At 43.4% G+C, this 24,906-nt stretch overlaps 1 protein-coding gene across 1 annotated transcript in view; it reads left to right on the forward strand.

The window, feature by feature from the left end:
• The window catches only part of LOC306698614 (spondin-1-like), a 79,263-nt gene extending 54,861 nt beyond the window's left edge, over positions 1 to 24,402 (forward strand). The window contains exons 7-16 of the mRNA XM_079163000.1: positions 5,970 to 6,034; positions 10,148 to 10,349; positions 13,012 to 13,152; positions 13,966 to 14,041; positions 16,294 to 16,476; positions 21,517 to 21,687; positions 22,130 to 22,297; positions 22,718 to 22,876; positions 23,876 to 24,148; positions 24,219 to 24,402. Coding sequence (XP_079019126.1) covers positions 5,970 to 6,034; positions 10,148 to 10,349; positions 13,012 to 13,152; positions 13,966 to 14,041; positions 16,294 to 16,476; positions 21,517 to 21,687; positions 22,130 to 22,297; positions 22,718 to 22,876; positions 23,876 to 24,148; positions 24,219 to 24,382 — 1,602 coding nt within the window. The 3' untranslated portion in view covers positions 24,383 to 24,402. The remainder of the gene's footprint in view (positions 1 to 5,969; positions 6,035 to 10,147; positions 10,350 to 13,011; positions 13,153 to 13,965; positions 14,042 to 16,293; positions 16,477 to 21,516; positions 21,688 to 22,129; positions 22,298 to 22,717; positions 22,877 to 23,875; positions 24,149 to 24,218) is intronic.
• Positions 24,403 to 24,906: the final 504 nt, after the last annotated feature.

The following is a 24,906-nucleotide window of genomic DNA, read 5'->3' on the forward strand; positions in this document are numbered from 1 at the left end:
CAGCTCGGTAAGGCCTTCCAAAGCAGGCATCGACCTCCGGTTCTGAAAAGTGAAGCCAATATGGAAGTGACTTAAACTTGAACACCCCTGTGGATCCACAGCCATCTTGACACTTTTTTTGCGACATCAGTGATGTTCCTGATGGCACTCTCCTGTGCTGTCCTGTGGTGCCAAGGAGCTTGAATGCTAAGGCAAAGCCTCTGCAGCCAACCTTAAGGGACACATATTGTGCATTGCATCCTGGGCTCAGGGACTAGCCTCTACGGTTCAAATTCATGGCTCCGTTTCTCTTGGAGGCTTCCTCCATTTGGTCTTCCCAGAGGACATTGAATGATGGCAGGATCACTTGCCTTGCTCTTTCGGACATCAAGGCCATGTCTGGCCTGAGCCTGGTCTCACTTTCTGCCATGGTGTCTAGCAACTTGCGTCTCTAGGTCAACCCACAGCTGCCAGTCCCGAGCTGTGTCAAGACGCCCACTTGATCTTGGGTGATGATACGGCTTTCCCCCCTTCCTTGACAAGGCCAATTGCCTTCTTCGTTAGGCAATCCCTGTGCAGATTTACACTTACTGTTGCACCCAGAACCTGAGGGATGCCACCAGTAACGTCCTTTTCCAGTAGACGGCAACTCAACCCAGTGTTTCTGCCAGAGCACAGTGGAAAAGGTTGGATGAGCTGTGGACGATGTCTTAAACCAGCTGGATCAAGAACTTGGAGTATCTCAGCTTTCCAGAACTCTGACCAAGTGATCTTGCGGTTGATGGCTTGCTCCCATGCGTGTACTTACTTCCTCCTCCCATTCTCGTATCTCTTGATGGATTCTGTTAAACCTCTCCTTCCCTTGGGCTCTCTCAAGGTCTCAGGCTACCCTTTTAACCAGCACACAGTGCCAAAACCAGGATTCCGCCTAGACAACCGCTTCCTGTGGACTCCACTTCCTGACCTATGAATAAATATAATATTGTAGAGAAATACAATACTTAGGTAAACCAGGTTTTCAGGGGCTTTAATGAGGAATGGGTTAAAACACATTGTCTGTTGTGTTTGCTGTCGTAGCAGATAATCCAAAACCATCAGGCCTTTATTAATTGGCTACATTTAATTAATAAAACACCATGTTTTTACACCCTGATATTAAAGTATTTGCCTTTAGCGTCATTGCTGCCATCGTTACAATTGGAAACACAGTCGTCAAAGTCTCATAAAAATGTGGTTCTGATGTAGGTTGCGGTGCCGCATTGTTTTCAACACTGAAGCCCTAAGCGTGGGTTTATTGTGGCGTATTAGAAATGTTGATGCAAATTGCTGGAATATGAGCTGTGATTGGTAACAGTACATGGAGACAGGAAGGAATACACTCATATCTCCAGGAGCCACAGTGAAGAATTATCAAGTTATTACTCGAATTAGAAACATTTCAAACGGCAATCTTTTCACTGTCAGAGTTAATCAGATGCCTTGAAAAAATCACATTAAATGTTCCATCATTAAATATTAAATTGTGATTTGCAACTAGCGAGCCTGCAGGGGAAAGAAGATATGGGCTCTGTTTATTTCAAAATCCATTGTGTCGCTATAGGGGAACTCAGGTTGTTATTTTGTATTGTACAATTACAGCAGCTAGCTTGAGGGACGAGTAAATGACAATGTAATTGGACAGATGATACAGCATGGCTCTTGGCTTCATATCCATGTCACAGGTGGTTGATAAATAACCCGCTGAGCTGAAATTGTTGCGTGTGTGTCTCTGTGAAATTACATTTGACAAATGATCGAAGACATCTCGCTAGACGAGGGGAATAACGGTTGATTTCCACAAGGACAGGTTGTTTCATCAGGTAGTCACCTTTAGATAAAACAATGTGTGTGTTCTCAGTGTGACATGAAGTGAGAACTTACATGTGTGAGTGCATATACTGTATGTGGATGTGTGTCACCGATCGAAGCAGTGAATTTTATCCGACTGAATTACAACATAGTGGACAGTCATCCATCTGTTCCACAGCCCCAATGCAATAGTAATTGCATTAGTGCGGTGTTGATTTCTTTATTAGACACCTTTTCCCTTAGTCCCCAGGCTCATTTTCCTTTATTAGGCCGACTCTGGAAGGACAATACAGAGCCCCATGCTTTGCGCGTAGAGTCCCTCCAGGCAAAACTTCATTCCAACGTGAGTGAGTGATAAAACGGCAGAAGTGAGACCACTGAGGGGATTTGGGAAGGAATAGTCTCTGTTCTATGCCTGTCCACACAGGTATGTTTCTATCCAGCCGTCAAGAAAAATGCACTCCAAAGTCTGGAAATATCACACTAAAAGCTACATGATGGAATGCTTCCATTATGCAAGTAAATCACCTGCAATTGCAAAACACAAAAGTCAATTTGGAAATACTAGATTAGCAAGTGTTTCTTTCTGTGTGATTGGCTAGCGTTGTGAAAATCCATGCCTCAATCTGAAGATATAAAAAAAAAAATACATTGTGTCTAATGCTTAAAAAAGCCAGTACTGGGTTGCTTAAACATGGAAGCAACAGTATGATTTATGTTTCAGCGGGGAAGGTTATTTTCCTCCTTATAAATAGTAGTTTAAAACTGCTAAAACCTGTTGATAATAAGGATGTAACAAATTGTTACGTGTAATGAAAGGGTTTGATCGTAGGGATGAACCCACAGAGAATTATCAGCCCTCAGCTCTACACGGAACTTCCTCTAGTTTCAGCTCATTGTTTTGGTTTTGTTTCTGGCCTGCAACTTCAATCTCTCCTCCTCCTCGCCTCACTTTTTATAATCACACTTGTTGTTTCTTTTCATCTTCTTCTTCTTCTTCTTGTCCAAAATGATATCCTCCGTATCTAACTCCACCTCCCTCTCCTCCTGTTCCACTCTTTCTTCTCTCCTTGAAAACATTTGTGAAAATGTAATGTGCTTTTAACATGGGTAAATCACAGTCATTTTGTGCCATTACGATGATCACCACAAACAAACAAGACCATTACAGGGAGATTTGCATCTCCTGCCGACCTCCGCGGAGCATTTTGTATTACATGGTGCAGGTTGAGGGCTGCCAAAGAAATGCACACAAGAACAGGATGCTTTTGTAGCCTAAATTGAACCAGAGGGTGGAGAGTTTCTGGTAATGGCAGAGGGTTGGAGGGAATGACAATTACCTTCAACATGTTTATCTAGAAAGTGAGAAACGTGTAGTCATTGATTGCCTTGCAGTTTAGCTGCCAAGGCAGGAAAAACATGACGTGTAGTTCCATAAATGGTTGCCAGGCTGCAACCTCTGGGTCTGAAAAGTGAAGCCGATAGTATCTTAAATTTGCATCCTCTCTACTGACCAGCAGGGGGAGACTTATCTGGTTGCAAAAAGATGTCCGATTGTATAGAAGTTTATGAGAAAATGACCCTGCTTTGCACTTGATTTATTATCTCAGTAAACATTGTAAATGTGGTCTCACTCCCTAGTTTCAAGTCTTCTTCAATACAGCAAGATATTCATTTAGTAAATTATGATTCCATTTAGAGGAAAAAGGACCATAAAAGTGGAGTATACTTAAGGGCGGGGCAAATATGGTCACTTAACCCTAACCCCAACCCAAGATATCGACAACCAAAATCCAAGATGGTGATGGCCAAAAAGACGAACTCTCAAACCAGTGTGTTTTCAGCTTATGAAAGTTAATTGTAATGTTTTGGTCGCCTAAAAAAAGTCGGCATTTGTTTGTACTTAACTCCTCCCTCTCAAGTCCAAAAACCAATGGGTGACGTCATGGTGAGTTTGTCCACTTGTTATTTACAATCTATGGTTGCAGCCCTTATAACACAAGACGAACATTGGTTATTTTTAGGGCTGTGAAATGATTACAAATTTTAATCAAATTAATCACAGGTTTCTGTGGATTAATCATGATTAATCACATATTACCGATTTTTGTCATTATTGTGCGTCTTTGCGGTGCTTTGATGCTCGAGTCCCCCGTTGCCACTCGCAAAACTTCCCCTCGTCCTCAACAATATTAATCGGTCTACAGCTTTTTGCAATCCATTTGGCAACTGTGCTAGTCAACTTGTCACAGGCAGACTTAGTGAGGGAACTACGTTGTTCAGTGAGGGTGGTTTGGCGCATTCCACTTAAACTCCCCTCACCGACCAACGCATGCGTCGCGTGGAGATGGTACTTTAGGCTGGGAGTGCTACGGTGAAACGATAACGTCTTCCCGTTTACGTTTACGCCCCTTTTCCTAGAGGCGGGAATTGCCCCCTCTCTACGGCAACGCTGATGGGACATATCTTCAACACCAGAAAGGACAAACATGAGACAGTCTGTTACATTAGTTTGTTTGGATAGCAGCTAACGTCTGACTGCATTAGAGATGTTTTGATTGAGACCTGTATGCTTTTGCTTCGATTATTGTTGTGTCCCCTTCGTGATCTTAATGTTTTGGATATATCCTTCCACTGCATATTGCAGTCCCTTTTGCCTTGATCCGGAGAATATCGCGGAGATATTACTCCAAAAAGTATCACTGACACTGACAGATATAGCGCTGGTCCCCGTCCTCGCCGTGCTTTTGGGTTGACAGTCCTGGGAGTTTTGTCGACGTAGCAACAGTAACTAAGGGGGCGAACGGTCAATTGTGGGTATATTGGAAGCTCATTCTGCGCGTACGTTAAATGCGTTAAAAAAAAATAACGAATTAATCCTGTAATTTAATCATAACGCGTTATTTTTCACAGCTCTAGTTATTTTAGATCTTTGAAAAAAAAATGCATCTATATATTTTGAAATAAATATTTTGTGACATTTTCAAATCTTAGAAATGTTCTAAAGCCATAATGCCTTGAATCATTTCCTGTCTAGTGTGGAATTGGGACAAAGCTCCTCCCAAACTATTAGCACTGGTTTAACTCGCTTTATGGAATCAGTATACTGATATTGATTTTTTTTAACAGTGCCATGCTTAAAATCTAACCAAGAAGTGTTTGTTTGCACACCAGCATACAATCAAAATGTATTTCCACTGTCGATTGTATAGCCATGTTCACTTTACATCACATCATGAACTGAAGTTTGAGACAATAACCTCTAACCAGACACGACAACTTAAAGGATCGTTCCTCTCCATCCTTCCTGTCTGGATATTCACCCATTGCTCCATTGGTCTTTCTTTACTCAATGCCAGCTTGTGTGTTTCCTCTGGCTGTCTATACTCTCTCTCTCTCTCACACACACACACACACACACCTATCTCTGTGTGTCCATCTATGTGTGTTTGTGTGTGTTTTATGTGTTTGTGAGAAGACGGAGTGAGGTCTGAGGTCAGAGAGGCCTCAGAGCCCCGGGCTGCTACAAAAAAGAAGGATGGGAACTGACTTGTAAACACACACACACACACACACATACTCATGCACTTGTTTTCTCCACACTGCCCCAGGGAAGAGGGGAGGCTTTCAAAGGGACTGTGAAACCTTCAGTCAACCAGAGGATAAAAGGCATTTTTCTTTTGGGCATATCCCAACCAGAAAGGATATATACAGACTTCCTCATTCCGTTCTAATCAGCTGCAGCGCCGCACTAAATCCATCATTTGTCTTGCTGCTTTCTGCCAAATAGTAAGGCTTCGTCCGATGCATTATGATAGAGAATGTGTTGTGCAGTCCATAAAGTGTCCGTAATGCTGCGGAGAAACGGTGGAGCGCGGTGGGAGTGCGGCTTCCCGCTAGAATCACAGCACGGAGCCATTTTGTCCCAATAACCGATAAGAGCCTCATAAGCCTCCGAGAAGTGGAACACACTCTGCTGTCCTTGGATGAGAGTACTCACCCTCAGTCATGTCAAATTGTCAATTTTGGTCTTTTCTCTGTCAATGTCTCTCTTTTTTTTTTTTCTCGCTTGATAGTCATCCATTTTGAGACAAATTGCCTCGTGTATCCCTTTCACTGTCTCTGTCTCTTTCTCTTTGCAGGGAGATGAAGTACTTACTGTCATTAAGACTAAGGCTCAGTGGCCGGCATGGCAGCCGCTCAACCTGTAAGTATCACTCAATGTCAGTTTTACTGAATGGGAGAGGCACTTCTATGAGAGATGGAAATTCAAATAAATCTGTTGCCATTTGTGTACTATTTGGTCCCACTTAAGATTACCGAAAAGAAGTAACATAAGTTTGATTTACTTTTTGGCAGTGAGAGAGTTTTTGAGTCAAACTGAAAATATCAGAGCTGTAATTTCATTGGCGTGATGTACAAATACTTATGTTAGAAGTAGGGCTGGCAATGTGTTCAAATGTGTCATTAAATCAATAACATGGTATGATAATCAAATTAATTGCAGTGAATTACACACATCAATAACCGTCATACAATTCATACAATACCTCCTGGTTTTTTTGTGCGTTTTCCTACGAACGCCAGCAACACGTTTCAGCTCTTTACTAGCATACAGTCTTTTCAAAATCAAGTTCCGTCGTTAAAGGAAACTCAGTTAGGTTAAGGCAGTATTTCTCAAACTGTGGGGCGCAGTGGTATTACATGTGGGGCGCGGGGGGAAATGCAGAATCTTTTTATTTCAAGAACTTTATTGAGAACTTCACATATTACAAAAGTACAAAGTACACAGACATAAAACTCACTCAAAAAGTCATTAATAAATACATGGCGAAATGCCTGTACTTTCGTGTAGATGTTTACATTATGCCGTTAACGGGTTACGCATGCGCGACGGCGACTCACATGTGTAGCTTAGTGTGCTTCCCTTCGCCACATCCTACCTCGGGTCGGCTTTTCTGCTGTTGCCTCTCAAAACAAAATACAGATCTAAGCTCAACATTGAGCATGAATTGAGAGTGGCCGTATCATTACATTACATTACATTACAGTCATTTAGCAGACGCTTTTATCCAAAGCGACTTACAATAAGTGTATTCAACATCGGTATTCAACAGAACTACTAGTCACCAGAAGTCATAAGTGCGTCTCCTTTGTTAAACAAGCATCTAAGAGCATAAACCAGAGCAAACGTACAGTGCAGAAACAAACATACAATAAGTGCAACGAACTAACACGCAATACAATAAGTGCAACAAGCTAATACGATTACAATAAGTGCAACAAGCTAATATGAATAAAATAAGTGCAACAAACTAATAAGAATACAATAAGTGCTAAGAGGAAGGCTCAGGGTCGCACTTCTTGAAGAGGTGAGTTTTCAGCCTGATGAAAGATGGGCAGCGACTCTGCTGTCCTGACGTCAGTGGGGAGTTCGTTCCACCACTGAGGGGCCAGGACAGAGAACAGCCGTGACCGGGTCGATCGGCCGCAGGGACCTCTGAGCGACGGGGTAACCAATCGCCCCGAGGCAGCAGAGCGAAGTGGTTGTGCGGGGGTGGAGGACTTGACCATGGCCTGGAGATAGGAAGGAGCTGTTCCTTTCACTGCCCTGTAGGCTAGCACCAGAGTCTTAAACTGGACGCGAGCTCTTACAGGTAGCCAGTGTAGAGCACTTGATAAGAAATATTACTTTATGACAGTTATATATTATGCTCATTATTTATAATATTTGTTTGTTTCTTTAATTTAGCTCTCCATAAATTGATCGCTGGAGCAAACGTTTGAAAACGCGCAACTTTTACTTTGAAGGGGAGCTGTCTCAGTTTCCGACTCTCGACTTCCTTGACTCAATTGTCATTATTAAAGTTGGATAATGAAACAAGCTGACGCTTTGGTGCCCTGAATTGCATTGCACGTGTTCATTCATTGCGACAATAACTCAGACAAAGAATTAACCGCATTTAGGCAGCATCGCCTATCAAACATAAAACTCACACGTAGTAGAATACATTTACATCAACACAAGTAGACCAATGACATGAGGTAATACTCCAAAACAGACATGTTCATTATACAACGTGAATGATGTAAAATCAATCGTACTTTGTGCACAGACCTCACAGTATATATTTACGCATATCTTGTAGCGTAAATTCACTTACACAATACATAAGGAGAGTTTGAATTTCAGTTCAACTTTGAATCCTTTCTCTCTGACCAATGGAGGTCACTGCATTTGCCATCAAGTTGACCATGAACATGTCGTCCACACTGGAGCTCTTGATGGATGTCTCCCCTAATTTATTCATCCTCGTTTTCAGCAGGATTGTGCTTTACAATCTCTGTTATCTCCTGGATGGAAAGCTTTTAGAAACGTATTTTGGTGTCTTAACTTAAGTGTAGAAAATTGTATCACCTCTCAAATGTTTTGGTCTGGTGGCAAAGCTAAATCAAGGCTGATTTTCATTTTTGGGGCCCACAAAACAATGTCTTTTTTTCTTCTTCTTTTGAGAAGCTACCCAACTTTCCTTCAAAACAAGATTCTTCAAACGCATAACATAATCTGTTTTGTCTGAAGTAGATGAAGATACACAGAATTCTTGCTCAGTGATCCGTAAATTACATTTCATCGCAAATACTACATCTGCATAATTTAGCCCATGCCGAATGATCAATGGAAATAATATGTGACAACATGTTGCAGAAATCTTTAATATGACCTTTCCATGAATCACATCTTCATTATGAGCGGTATCAAATGTTTCTGAGCTGGATAAGTACTTCAAAGTTTAAAAGAAACTTTGGGGGTTAGGGGGCTTAAGCCAAAGATGTGGGGTGGTTTCTTTTAACATTTCTGGAGTCCACAACATACTCCTGTTATACTCAAATAAGGATTCAATCCAACTGTTGTGAGTAAGTCTATTTAATAGTTTAAACTCTTTTTTCTTTTCGACTCTAACAACTGAATTGATACACAAGGGATGATATCTATTCCCTTTCTGCAACTATCTTGTGTTATGTTTTTAACTTTTTTTATACCCTGTACTGTTTTTATACATTCCTGTTTCGTTGAATAGCTCGATACTCTGAAGATGTATAGTTTAGAAACTTTTATTCTTACATGTCAAGTATAAGAGAGTCAAATTCTTTTGTTTTGGCTCCTCAACATTTCAGCATAATAGCAATAAAATGGTATAACATGGTAATAAAATACAGTATAATGTTACAAATTTGCATACAGTGTATGTAACACTGTAATGTGAATTATGTGGCTATAGTGTGCAAATACTTGTGTGAGCCTGATGAAAACAGCTGCCTAGTATCGTATTTGCCCAGAGGCTGCGGTAGGCTACTGCTTGCCAGACGGCAGCAGCCGAAACTGTTCAGGGTCACTGGGGTCTCTGATAATCCTGCGGGATTTACTGCCACAACAATCGCTCTAAATGTCCTGACTGGCGAGCAGCTCACATCCACTGCTCTTGATCTTGAACAATTACAAATGATTCTTAATTGTTTTATGATGTCTTCCTTTATGCAGCTCTTAAAAAGCCAGGCTGAATAATTACACACTCTGGCATCCTGTGCACTCTTTGGAACTAGCTCAAGAGCAATTAGAAACCTATCACAATTCTAGCCCCCAGCACTGCATGAGCACCAACACACACACACACACACACACACACACACACACGCTCGCGCACACACACTAATGTACCGTATCTTTCACCAAACATCTGTTTAATTACCCCTCCTAGCGTTGTCTGTCATTCGCGATACATTGTGCCGCTATTATTTTTACTAATGACAATTTTCCCGCACATGCACGCACACACACACACACACACACACACACACACACTCCATGTGAGCATGAAATATGAGCTCATTTTCATCAATTTTGCATGCAAAGTTATCAAGTTGTTCAAAAAAAGTTGTGTTTGCACTTACAGTGTGTCTCGGTTAAGACGTGATAATTAAGATACCAGGGACTGTTTTTCATGCAAAAACTTGAAATTACCCTATTATCATCTATGAGTGATTTATTATATTCTGTCAATTTTTAGACACTGAGAGAGAGCATTTCATTATAAGCTATTTTCTGCCACTAATTGGACATTTCAGAGGTTCAATTATCCAGCAATTAGAAGAGGTTGAGTCGGGTCAGAGGTCTTGACATCCGAGCCCTTTACGAAGTATTTAACAAAGAAATGCTTACTTAGAGCTGTCTCATTATAATATTTAATATTTAATCATCTGGCTATAAACTTTTGTTTATTTCCCTTTTTTTTCTCTTTTCTTTACCCACCCGTGTCACCAGGCGTGCAGCTCCATCAGCTGAGTTTTCTGTGGACCGAACCCGTCACCTGATGTCCTTCCTCACCATGCTGGGGCCTAGCCCAGACTGGAATGTGGGGCTGTCGGGAGAGGACCTCTGCACCAAGGAGTGTGGCTGGGTCCAGAGGCTGGAGACAGACCTCATTCCCTGGGATGCAGGCACTGACAATGGTGTCACATATGAGGTAATCGAGCTTAATGTCACTGGTTAGTTCAGAGGTATGTTGGCAATGGTAGAAACCTGAGAGCTGTAGCATCCAATAGAGGCTTTCAGTTGTCGTGACATCACACATTGGTTTGTGGACTGCGGTTTTGAAGCCTTGATTTGGGCATTTTGGCCCTCGCCATCTTGGATTTTGGCCCTCGCCATCTTGTTTTTTGTAACTGGTAAACGTAAGTGACCTTATTTGGACTGAGGAGACGTCGTTTGTAGACGTCGTGGTAGACACGCCATATTCGGCTCTGGTAGCGACCTGTCAATAAAAAGGTAGCCCTGTCAATGGGAGCATTATTTACTAAATGAACATCATGCTGTATTGAAGAAGACTTGAAACTAGTGATTGAGACCATAAACTCATGTTTACAATGTTTGCTAAATCAGAAATGCTTGGGTGACGGCAACAAACAATGGCCGAAGGCATTGTGTTTTCGGGTTGTGTCAAGGTCCACTGCACTTAATTAAATTGCTGTGCTTCCTTTTGGGATGTTGATGACTGTATCTGTATGTCACAGAGAGGCGAAGTCCCTGCTCTTCCGGAAGAGCTCTTATTTTGGAAAAAATATTTATACGGTAGTCAATGTACATAGTATGTGTTTTCCAAGTTATAAGATGTTGTGATCAAACGGATAATAATTAAGGCAACTGAACGTATTCGAAGTTAAACATATTTAAACAGCAGTATTTCCGCTCCCTCAAGATTGAGGTAAATGGACGATTTGTGAGCTTCTAGGGTTTCAAAATGTGTGGCACGAATTTACTTCCCACGAAATCAGAGCCGACAAATAATCATAAAATTCAACTTTACAGAACAAAATGGGTAATTTGTATGAACATGAATAGATAGGACGCAATTCATAAAAATGGGGGAGGATAGACTACATCGGTGAACCTCCACTACCCGCCGAGGCACCCAAAAGGCTTCTACTATTATCCACTTCAAACAGTTGACACTATCACCCTCTACTGGAGGCGTTGTAGGCTAAGCTTGTGAGGCTGTCCAACTCCCTGGGGTAACGGCTTCGCTGCACGGCATGGACGGAGCCCGGCTGGCGTCAGCTTGCTTTTGTGGGGCCCCGAGACGAGGAGCGATGGCGGCCACCGTACTTCAGCCCGGTCTCTGACCTCCCCTCCTAACACTGGAACAGCTAGCCCCCCTGCGCCGGCAGCCCTAAATGGCTATAAATGACACCCTCCCCAATATGTATTGTGCTACATGTATGTAAATCAGTCATTATATAAAACGTAGAGTACAACACAACTATGTGACTCTGCACTGCTTAAATGTTGTATTTGTTTCCTTGGTCCTGGAATGTCTTTTTAAAACAGTTTCCAAGCAGATAATGCACCATTACTCTGGAAAATGTTCCCCTGAAAACATATTGTGTAGGTTTACCATGAGATAATGCATGCGTCCAACTGTACAGCAGGCATTGAATCACTGCCACCTACGGGCAGAATCATAGAAGTACAAGTCGTCTTGTTCAACTTTGCACAAAGCAAAGACTAAACTAAATTTGTAGCGTGCAAATGTCTCCTGTGTGATGTCTTCTGTTTTGGTCTCATGGCCACACAAGGTTTTTTAACCAAAAAGTCAGAGAAGGTACTTTTAGTGAACTTTTAACTACAAAGGGAATCATCAATGTCGCCGTTACAGCGCTGTAGATGAGAATGTAACTTCATATCTCATTCTCGTACTTCCTTTGTGGATGTCTTTCCCTTTGTCTGATTTAGTGCTCCTGCATATGTTCAGTTGGTTTGAAACTTGAAGCAACACTGAGTTAACCTGTAAGAACAAAGAGAATGATTCATGTTTAAGGGAAAGAGAAGAAAAGAGGCCCCGCACCAGATGGCAGAAGCGGTGGCTGCAGGTGACTTCAGGGCTCTTGACACCTACCTACCTTACCCGTATAGGTCAGACTGGGGTATAACATGAATGCACCCATTACACTGTCATTACTTTTGATTAATTCTTGTTTATATATTTAAATTACTGCCGCTCCACTGTTCCCTTCCCCTCAAGAGAAATCATGTTGTTCTCCGTCTAAAAGCCTGTTTCACAGACACGCAGATGCTGTACGCTGCTATTGGATTAGTATTCTTGTCCCACAAATAATTCCCATGTCCTAAATGTTGGCTGTTTAACTTTGATTACTCTTACCATTGCTCAGTGGAAGACTCAGACTGCCCTCCCTCGGGTTGTATTTCATACTCGGTACACGGTACAAGAGCAGATGTTTTCCTCTAGGACACCAACCGTTCCAACACCAAGTGCCCCATTTGCACAATGCTAATGTGAGAGGGTGGGAATACTCTCCCTTCAAATCATTGTCATCTTTATTGGTAGCATCTTATTATTTGCGCTTGTTGTCCAGAAGAGTCACTGGGGGCTTGACGTGTTCCAGAGGCATGAGATACTTTATATATAAGATACTCAAAGCTGCATTAATCGATTGCTGGCGAGTCTGGCGTTTATTATTTGTGGGTTTGTCTCTGCAAGCAAAACCTTTTACATGACATAAATTCATCTGATTCATTATTACTATAAAACATACTGAGTATAGCAGCTTCAACCTTTGAATATAATACTTTTTTGCTCACTTTACCGTCTTATTTCGGCTTTTTTACAGTCACCAAACAAGCCAACGATTCCTCAGGAGAAGATCCGACCCTTGACCAGTTTGGACCACCCCCAGAGCCCGTTCTACGACCCAGAGGGAGGGGCAATTACCTCTCTAGCCAAGCTGGTGGTGGAACGCATCGCTAGAAAGGTACAATGCAGTATGTAAAAGTAGGTATGCACGTATACAGAGTGTTTCTGGGCGAAAAATACCACGTATTAGCTTTTTACAAAACTTTCAATCATCTACAACCTCGTCGACAAAACCACTTTATCGTTTATTGTATTGGTCTTCAACTGTCATGGAATAGTTGCTCAACTTCTTTAATAACCATATATATATAGATATATATATATATCTATATATAGATATATATATATATATATCTACCAATGATAGGAAGTACAGCTCCAACACTATTATGCAAGTAAAAAGCCATTTTAAAACAACATTTTTAGCAAATTTGGGCTAACTTGCATGTGACAGCTCTTCGAAGTAGATGCAAAACTACTTGAAACTCATGTGATCAAGTCTATTTATAGTAATTATATTAATTTCAAGTGTGCTACAAATTTAATAACTTGCTAAATGTGAGCTACATCCGTTTTTGAATGAAAATTTTTAAAAAGATATGTAATTTACGTAAAATTAACATCTTATGCAGGACTTCAACAACAAGCAACTGCATGGAAGTATCTGAGTAAACAAGACTGCTTCGTGATGACACTGTCAAACTATTTAAACTCTCACACATACACACAGGCCTGGAGGTTAACTAAGAATGTAATTGCAATTCAATCATGTTGTCACACACAGAATTCCTGAAATACCGTTTTCTCATACACAGCCAATGGTGATCTATTGAGATAACAGTGTCATCATCAAAGTTTCATGCTCAAAGGTCGTTTTGTTTTGTGAGGAGCTTTGGATATATTTTTCTATGAGTTTTTCTTGTGTGTGCAGGGAGAGCAGTGCAACGTGGTCCCGGACACCATAGACGACATCGTCGCTGATATTGGACAGGGGGAGAAGGAGGAAGGTACAGTAAATACACACACACACACACAAATGAAATGGGAGTAGGGTGGACATTGAACTGGTTTCTGTGGTCATTTGAGTGGTACGAAAGGAAACGGCGATTGTTGCTAGTTGTTATGAAGACAACACACGTCAGTGGGGCGGTACAAAGTGATTTGTCGCAGCTGGCCGGGAAGAGAGTGGACGCAGCTCCGGAGACGGATGGTTGGCTAGTTAGCTAGGTAGCCTGAAAAGTGTGGTGGAATTAGCTAGCTAACTGGCCAACTCCGCTAGTAACGAAGCATTAAGTTGTTGAAGTTGTTTTTCTGTTTAGTTTATACGGAAGTCAGCCGGCTACAACGGTTGCAGTGGCAACGGTACACATAAAATGGCCCCGGTTCTAGCCATCCTGCTACGTTCATTTGGTTGGAAAATGTACTTTTACTCTGATTCAATTACTGTAAACACACCTTTTCTTGGTTAAAGTTATTCAGGGAAAGACCCTAACAAGGTATAATGGATTCACTTTAAGGGCTTGATGGAGTGTTTTATTCAGACCCTGTCAGTACGTGATATTGCATTCCTTTATGTTCTTTGAACTCTTCAGTTCACTATGTGTGTGCAAATCATTCACGCTAACTATCCACTTCCAGACCGAGCGGATACCGTGGGGATTCAGGGACGTGTGGCGCTCCAGGACACACACACATAGCTCATTACAGACACAACTGGTTTAGATAGAGTCACAGATGGGCTCAGGTCAGGTCATCAGAACACAGAGAGAAGAAGTCCTGTCCCGATCAACCACCTGATATATACTTTATATCCCGCCATGGATCACAGATCCTGTCACTCTTGGACGATGTTTCAGCAGTACTGCATACGAAATCAGTATACAATGTATATGCAAAATGTTCACTGTTAGAGTATTTCATTATATATTTTATACATATTATTTATTTAAGATTTATACCACTTTTCATGAATGAAAATGTCAGCCTAGTCTCCTGAAACCAACATTCCTATACAACAAATTGCAAACTGCATTATAAATGACTTTTCGAGGGTTTGTGACGTTCTTCAAAAACATTTGTACTCGTACTCTGCGGGAGTCTGCGTAGGAAAGAGTGCCGAACAAACACTTCAGGACTTTCACCCAGGAGACCTCCATGTCCTGTGTGAAATAAAAAGACGTTTACTTATTTTAAGTACGAAACTTAAATTAGGTAACAAACATACGTATTTCAAGCCGCACCATGTTCTTTTACGAAACATAACCAAGAAAGTTCGTAGTGTTTTTCTTTTGCTTGAATTTACAAAGTTAACCACATGTTCAAAACTGCGACCATGAAGAAAAAATACGTACGGAAAAAACTGGTAGAAACACTTTTGATTTCCACCGTGGTCGGACAATACATCACACAAGTTAGTTCTTTTCTAGCAAGAACCGGGATCAGCACTGTGACCTTAAAACCTGCCAAATGAGCTGTCCCCTGCCTGCTTGTTAACCAGCAGATGGGCTAAACAAGACAGACCAGTGCGTGACGGTGTTTGTGTCGTACATTGGCGCTGGAGCTTAGAGCCTATTTTAAGTGGCCTCGGGAAGGGGGCAGCATTTTGCCCACGTTGCAGAATTTCTTAACGAGAATCTCCCGCCGGCTAATAAATGTCTTCCTCGGTCAGACATAGACCATTTGCTCCTTTCCCTCCTCTCTTACTCTTGCATGTCCTCTCCTTCTCCGCTATCTCCCGTCTTCTCTGTGTGAGATGACACTACCAAGACGAGGCCGGTCCCTTTTTGTTCCACTGCGGAGCCTCAATGCTTTCACTTACCCATCAGCCCCGTCTGTCCTCTTCCCTTCCTCTCTGCATCTCCGGCTCCTTTGTTCCCTCATTCTCCTCTTGTCATTACACGTTATCCCAGAGAATTGCACCCGCTCAAGGTTCGTCCCAGAGGCCTGACGGTATATTCTCTCTCGCATCTCTCTCTCCCTCAATTTCTCTGGCTCTCTGAACCCCCGAGAGAGCACTTTTAATTGAAGCCAGTCCCCCTGCTACTTCATGGAGCTCCAGCTACCGCTGATAATTGGGCAAGACATTCACAAATCACACTCTGCTCTCCCCCTCCGCCCCTTCAGATGTCACTCGGTGGCCTCTTGTGGTCCAGTACCTGCAGTAATCACCTGTGGGTACGATGTAAAATAATCAGTGTCAGCCCAAAGGACATATCACAATGCCTCTTTTTCTTTGTTGGCTCCTGTGTTTCTCACTTAGATGACACACCAGAGACGTGCATCTACTCGGGCTGGTCTCCCTGGTCGGCCTGTAGCAGCGCGACATGCGAAAAGGGACGCCGGATGAGGCAGAGGATGCTGAAGGCCCAGCTGGACCTCAGCGTGCCGTGTCCCCACACCCAAGATTTCCAGCCCTGCATGGGGCCGGGATGCAGCATTGACGGTAAAAACACACACTTATGTACAGTTCAGTGTCCTTATCAGAAGTAAAGGTTGGGGAGTGTAGGGGGGTGGGGGGGTATAGTTGTTAATCACTGCACTTACTGGGAAAATGTAGGAAGGGAAGTCCTTGAGCAAGGCACTCCATTGTAGGTGGTGCTACGTAAGTGATCAGCGGCGCTTGTGCTGTGTTGATTTATTATTATATATGATTCATTTAAAATACGAAACAGCACAATGGTTAGCCACACTAACGGTGGTGGTCTACGGATGGTAACGGTTCAGACGTTCATGCTTTAAACAGGACGGATTAAAGCTGCACAATATTGGAAAAAAACTTTTCTGCCAAATATGATTTGATATGAAAAAATACAGAAATATATATATATATATATATATATATATATATATATATATATATATATATATTATCACACACAACCTCCCTTTCACGTTGTGAATACTGCGAGGTTCAGTAGTTGAAAACTATTTATTTTCCTTTCCGGACTAAAGATCTCATTTAGCATCATTTCATGCCAATCAGATGTGACCGGGCTCATTAACATCTATAATATCAGTGAATACCATTCTAAATTGAAAAAAATGTTGCAGCCCTGACATAATTAGTGGCAGGCTTAACAGATATCCTCCATTGTCTTGTTCTTAATAGTATACAGGATACACATCAGTGGCGTGGCATGAGTTTTACACTCGGCACTAGCTTTGGCCCCATACGGTACTGTAGGTAGCTCCATCCATCCATCCATCCATTTTCCTCCGCTTATCCGGGGTCGGGTCGCGGTGGCAGCAGGCCAAGCAGGCTGACCCAGACTTCCCTCTCCCCCGCAACATTTTCCATACTGGGGGATCCCGAGGCGTTCCCAGGCCAGCTGGGAGATATAATCCCTCCAGCGTGTTCTGGGTCTTCCCCGGGGTCTCCTCCCAGTTGGACGTGCCCGGAAAACCTCCAGTGGGACCGTCCAGGAGGCATCCTAATCAGATGCCCGAACCACCTCAGCTGACTCCTTTCGATGCGAAGGAGTAGCGGCTCGACTCCAAGTTCCCTCCTGATGTCCGAGCTCCTTACCCTATCTCTAAGGCTGAGCCCGGCCACCCTACGGAGGAAACTCATTTCGGCCGCTTGTACCCGCGACCTTGTCCTTTCGGTCACGACCCAGAGTTCGTGACCATAGGTGAGGGTAGGAACGTAGGCCGACCAGTAAATTGAGAGCTTCGCCTTCCGGCTCAGCTCTCTCTTCACCAAGACGGTCCGGTGCAGCGCCTGCTTTACTGCTGCAGCCGCACCGATCCGCCTGTCGATCTCCCGCTCCATCTTACCCTCACTCGTGAACAAGACCCCGAGATACTTAAACTCCTTCACTTGAGGTAGGCACTCCGTCCCCACCTGGAGGGAGCAATCCACCGGTTTCCGGCAGAGCACCATGGCCTCGGATTTGGAGGTGCTAACTCTCATCCCCGCCGCTTCACACTCAGCTGCAAACCGCCCCAATGAATGCTGGAGGTCAAGATCCGAGGAGGCCAACAGGACCACATCGTCTGCAAATAGCAGAGAGGTGATCCCGAGACCCCCGAACCTGACGTTCTCCACCGCCCGGCTGCGCCTAGAAATCCTGTCCGTGAAAGTCACGAACAGGACCGGTGACAAAGGGCAGCCCTGGCGGAGGCCAACACCCACCGGGAACGTGTCTGACTTATTGCTGAGAATGCGGACACAGCTCCTACTGCAGTCGCACAGAGACCGGATCGCCCGTTGTAACGGGTCCGGCACCCCATACTCCCGCAGCACCCCCCACAAGAACCCCCGAGGGACCCGGTCGAAAGCCTTCTCCAAGTCCACAAAGCACATGTAGACTGGTTGGGCAAACTCCCAGAACCCCTCCAGTAGTCTTGCGAGGGTGAAGAGCTGGTCCACTGTTCCACGGCCGGGACGGAATCCGCACTGCTCCTCTTGAATCCGAGCTCCGTGTACTGTATATTTCCCGTTTTTGTAAATGAAAACAGAAGTATTTTGAAAGTATTTCTCATGTCAGGGAAACCACTGGGAGTGAATGTTGTCATTTGATCATCCCCGGCTCTCTAAAGCGCTACACTTTGCACTCGGCGGTGTTGGCAGGACTCAGGTCCATGGGGACTAATGGTAGACATTAAACTTGTGTTTTTTAGGTTCATAAAATGTACCGGAATTCACGAATATGTAGGATATTACTACAGTCAGGGCGCCCAATCTTTCAGTTATGTTCGGCGTGCGGCGTCAACCAAACGGTGGCCACCAGGAATATCCAAATATTTTATAAACGTAGCCCCTTCGTCAAACAGACAAAGACTGCAGAGTGCGTTCTTATTAGTTCATCCCAAGTTCCTGTAACAATGTGAGAGTAACACGAATAACAAAAACACCTTTTCATTAATATATGTATTTCACAATTGGAATTGCAGGTTGTGAATATACTGAATATACTCTGTGTATAATCACACACTTTAAACAATATGCTGAAAAACTATTATTTTTTCACCTCCAAACTCTATTGCATGACCACAAACACAATGGTATTATTGTCTTCTGTCCCACTTCATCGCACAAATTAGCATTAAAAAAAAACAAAGACTGCATTTATTTTTTGTTGTAATCCTTGTTTTCCTTTGATCAGTGAGCCCTCAAAATAATAGGCAGATTGAAGCTCAGGTATTCATCCTGTTGCGACTAAAACCCAAAGTGAATGGTTCATTTTGGCTGATCTGCAGGTGGAAACACAAAGCCGCTGCCTCATTTATATTTCATGGCCTAGTGGAATTGTTTGTGTAGCCATTGGGATTGTTGTTGTGAAGGATTATGCAACGCGTGCGTGAAGAAACAGGTGAAACAGAAGGAGCCAGGAGCTGACTGGGAAAGTCAGTGAAGCCCACACATACCTGAAGTTGATATAGTGACTTTGAGAGGATCTGTCACAAAATACAAATCCCTCATCACACAGTGTAAACATCGGTGATTTGGATACCCTAATTACTTCACTGAAACATCAGATTATGTGGATCAGCTGTGTCCTCCTGTATCCCAGATGCCGAAAACCAGATATAAAATGTGTTTATCTTTGACGTTAAAGAAATCGACCCACCATGTTGTTATGGTGGAGATAATAGGACTCGAGGATTGTGTGTGCTCATTAAGATGCAGAAACAAAGTGTAGTTGCGAAGACATGAACAACAACAACAAAGCAGAGATTCGCTGGAATCCAAGTATCAAATTGGACTAATCTTTTCCTGCATTTCTCGCTGTTGTCTGAGGAGAAACTTTTCTTTCTGAGTTCCGTCTTAGATGTCAGTTTGATGCTGTCTCACTCCGAGCAACGACCCCCCCGCCCCCCAAACAAACACACTCATAAACAAAACCCCCAGGAGATGTCTTTTGTCCAATTTCCAGTTATCAGTTTCCCTCGCTCAGACACACACACACACACACACTCACTCCCACCTGTTCTTATCGATATATCAGACAGCAATGGCTTTTTGCTGTGGAGCACCTCCTTTGTTTTCATTTAGAGCACCATTAGCGTGCGGTGGGAGATTGATAATTGCGAGGTTCGCGGATTGATTGATGTTCCCGGGAAACACTTTGGCTCTCTGGAGGCCTCATTCGAGTTCGGAGATGCCCTTATCTTTTAGCAATACTTCGCTCAGTTCTGCTTTATTAGGCGACAGCCGGTTGATTTATTAGAAATACTAAATGTGTTTTTTTATTTATTTATTTATTAGGCCAGTCTGTTGATTTCTCAATACAATTGTATTTACACGTGGCCTGTTCACTTTCACTATCTGCACCAGGGCTCCCCCTCTCAGAAGAGGTGTTTACTGAGACGGCATCAAAGGGATAGGGAGATCTCGAAGCGCAGTGCTGGCTAATAGTGATAAAATACACCAAAGTGGAGCCTTGTTAAAGCCAGAGAAGCTGCAGTTCACTTTTCAGCTGATATACCAGCCGGGGGTCATACATATTGACTTTCACTCCCTCAGGCCCACGCTGTGAATAGGACTGTCCTTCAGGCAACTTGCCTTATTAAAAAGAGAGCCAAAGCAGATTCTGAAGAAGAGCTTTTTATGAAAGTGGCAGCTTTGAGACTATTTAACAGTCTAAAACCCGAGAAGCTGTTAGAGGGGAGTCTGGTGTGGCATGAAGGAAGACTGTCCTGTAACCGGAGCACCTGGGTTCAACCAAGTCCCCAAGGGGCGAAGCCAATTTTCGTGGTGGCCGAACCATGGAACCACAACTTCCAGGCCCATAGACTTACATTGGGACTTCCAAGTACAAAGACTTAAAGGAACAGTGTGTAACATTTAGGGGGGTTTATTGGCAGATATTTCATATAATATTCATTACTATGTTTTAATCAGTGTATAATCAGCCAAAACTAAGTATCGTTAAGTAAAAGAAAGTTATGTGGATGTCCAATCAGTGCTGATGGTAACTGCAGTCCACTGAAGAAGTGCGCTCTACATTCACATAGAAAGCTGATCCCTCCTGCTGCCGAGCCGTCCTGGCTTCTCCTACACGTACCAGGATGCATTGCAAGCGAGCGAGCATAGATTTTGCTGCTTCTGATAGATAAACAAAATAAACTAATACAGTTTCACTGAAGCAGCTATTCTCACACCCACACCAAGAAATATACCAATACGCCTATTGGCAGACTAAGAATATAATGTCCTCAGGTGAGGGAACCACTCAGGAACCGATCACAATGTCTTCCATGTTGCTCATCATGGCTGCCACTGCCAACATGCATTAACATCATTAAAAAAAATAAAAAATCAGCTCCAATGTGCTTCTCTAGAGCTGAATCTGGTCTCATTATTTCTCTTCTCTCTTGAAATCCACATATGCAAATGATGATACCTTTTTTTATTTTTTAACACCTCAAGTACAAACCCGGAACCTTTTCTAATAATAAACCAGCAAAGAGAGAAGAAATGGAACTAAAATGTCAGGATGCTCCTCTGAAAGCGTCTCTTTTTTTTCCTGGTGGACAGAGCCCTCGACGTGTATGATGTCGGAGTGGATCAGCTGGTCGGCCTGCAGCGTGCCCTGTGGGATGGGGATGAGGTCTAGAGAGCGGTATGTCAAACAGTACCCTGAGGACGGCTCGCTCTGCCAGCTCCAGACTGAGGAGACGGAGAAGTGTGTCGTCAACGATGAATGCTGTGAGGCCTTTTTCTATTGTATTGCTGTGTGACTATGTCTATGTTTCTGTTGAGAATTTCAAAAACAATAATAATAATAATAATTTCATTTATTTTTCAATTTCATCAGTGACTTCTTCCACGATGTAGTGACTTTGATTTGTTACCGTCTTTTCACATATGAACCATTATGCATATATGAGTTGTGTACATGTGTGTGTTTTTTTCATCTAAATAGGTACACTATTTACATTTTCTGCTGTAATCCCCAAAAAACAAAAACCTTGACAGGTTATTGAGCCAGTGAGTCGGTTCGGGTATACAAGCTCCCAAATTAACAAGCACTGTTCAGTTAGTTACGCTAAGTTTAGCAATCAATCCAAAACTGGACATCTCTGTGGTGGAACAATCGGCAAACACCGAAATACTAAATGTGTTTTTGGTGCTGTGTTCTTCTCCACAGCACCCAGCAACTGTGTGGTGAACGAGTGGGCTGAGTGGGACCCCTGCAGCGTAACCTGCGGCTTGGGCATGAGAAGACGCGAGCGCATGGTGATAATGGGCGCTGTAGACGGATCAATGTGCAAGACCGAGTTGGCAGAAGTGGAGAAATGCATGATGCCAGAATGCCGTAAGTCAAATGTATTTTCTTTCATTTCTTTGGTTTTATCATATTACATGTTTCTTTATGCCTGAACATGAGATCTCAGGAACGCCCTGGATGGGAATTTAATTATATCTGGCACAAACACCCACTTGTGGCATGTTTCAACCAAGCAGTCTGGTTCAGTTTAGTTCGTTACACATAAGACGTTTTTTAGCAAAAGTTGTGGATTGTACCAATAATAAAGATAAAATAATGAAGTGATGACCTTATGGACAGACATGGATGTAAACTGCTACTTGACTGGTTTGCAGAGGCACAACCATGAGTCAGTAATTCTAGATACTACACATGAGCGTGAACCAGGTTCCAGCTTCATTACGTAATTAGCAATAATTAGCCCACTTAACTGTAGCATGCATGCTTGCATACCTGTATTGTTTGCAGATAGCATCCCCTGCATGCTGTCGCCCTGGTCCGATTGGAGCGATTGCAGCGTGACGTGTGGGCTGGGCCTGCGAACGCGTCAGAGGATGCTGAAGTCGGATCCTGCGGGGTGCTCCGAGGAGCTGGAGCAGACGGAGAAGTGCATGCTTCCCGAGTGCCGTGAGTACCTGAAACACAGAGCTGCTGCTTTTTGATTCCTAACCGTCACAGAGAGGAGAGATCCAGAGAGGCAGCCTCGAACAACTTACTGCCCTGTACTTTCAGAATGATAGGTGCATTCACCTTAGCTTTTTAATTAAACTTGAACTTTTTTCCACAAACTGATTTATATACTGTCGCCCTAACTTCCCTGATACCTGCTTGTTTCCCGAGATATGGTTTGTGTTTGTAAGGTTTTGTTTCATATCTATTATTTTTACACTTGTTAATTTTGAGGTGTCATTCCTCATTTATTGCCTGTTTCACTTTTTATCATGTTTCATTTACATTACGTTTTTCGGGTCGTCCCTCCATCCGTCCCATTCCCGTGAACGCGATATCTCTGGAACGCCTGGAGGGAATTTCTTTAAATTTGGCACCAACATGTCTTTGGCCCGAACACAATTTCACACTAATGTCTCACAGGATAAAATGATGAGGCCTTTTCTTTTGGCGGCTCTCTGCTCATCTTATTTCCATTGATCGCAGTAACGCTGCCTGTTTCGATTTCTGCCGGCATTATTGAGGACGAGACCGTCTTGTTTGAATAAACTTTTTGGGAAATTGACAATGGACAAAACCAACCGCGGGTTTCCTGCACAAAGGACCATTAATGTAGTTACGTAGTGTGGATTAACACAAATGTGGTCTCACATTGTCCAGTGGTTACTGATGATTCATTACAGTGTACTGCATTCTGGGTAAGATGAATGCACATGACTCCTACATCTCTCACAAGTTCACTACAGCTTTCAGTGAAATGGAATGACACCTCGAGGGAAGCGCAGAGGAACAGTTCAAATTGGAACATGCACGACTGACAAACATGATTTTGAGCTGATCAATCACTAGAAGAAATATGCCACGAAATGTTTCCTATGCTTGTATTTGTTCATTGACGTTTAATTGTCTGGCCTCCTTTTCCCTCGTTCTCCATTCCTTTTCCGTTCTCCCTTCCAGCCGTCGACTGCATGGTCTCCGAGTGGTCCGAATGGTCCGAGTGCAACAAGTCCTGCGGCAAAGGACACACCATTCGGACCCGTATGGTCAAACTGGAGCCGCAGTTCGGAGGCAGCGCTTGTCCCGAGACCATCCAGAGGAAGAAGTGCAAGATCAGGAAGTGCCGGACGAAAGCAAAGGAGGAGAGAGGAGGTGGAGGCGGAGGTGCAGGAGGAGGAAAGAGAAGGAGACGGGGCAAACAGGGAAGAGACGCGGCAGCCGAGGAGCAGCCAGGTTGGTTGGGAACGATCTGTCACGTTAGCTTGACTACATGAGAGCCAGAGTTGAGACCCTTCTGTTTCAGGTTGCAGGATGCAGCCGTGGACCGCCTGGACGGACTGCACCAAACCGTGTGAGGGGGGGATCCAGGAGCGCTTCATGGCGGCAAAGAAAAGAGCTAAAGGCGCCCTGACAGCTGGTTGCAAGGACCGGAAGGAGATCCGCGCCTGTAACGTTCATCCCTGCTAGGGGGTGGGGGGGTACTGTTGAGCTACAGAGGAGGGGGAGGGGAGCGACGGGTTGAATGCGTGAGGCGTCAAAAATATGGGTTTGTGTGATGAAGATGATGGGAAAGCGTTTTTGTGTACAGGGAGGTGAGGTGAGGGGGGAGATGATGGGCTAGTTTAACACTTTCGAGACAAGATATGAGTTTAGGTAAGAAGAGGCGAAGGGAGGAGATGATAATGTGCTGTTTAGTAAAGCCATTGTAGGCATTTAGTTACCAGGGCTGACATTTACTTTAGACCACAATGGAAGTATTAGAGAGTCACGTCTGTGTCCTGCAAAAAAACTAAAAAAAACAACAACAAACAAACAGTAGTTTTACAGTAGTTCTGCCATTGAGGGTACGGGGCCCGAAATCTGCTTTGCTGAGAAACAAATCCCCACGGGAACCTGGGATTTCTGGACCGTGTCTGCTCGTAGCTGTAGTCTGCCATTGAAATGACATACAGGAATACAACTGAATAAACTTGCTTCTGATTCGTACTCAT

This window comes from Pholis gunnellus (genome assembly GCF_910591455.1).
Source record: "Pholis gunnellus genome assembly, chromosome: 7".
Classification (NCBI taxonomy): domain Eukaryota; kingdom Metazoa; phylum Chordata; class Actinopteri; order Perciformes; family Pholidae; genus Pholis; species Pholis gunnellus.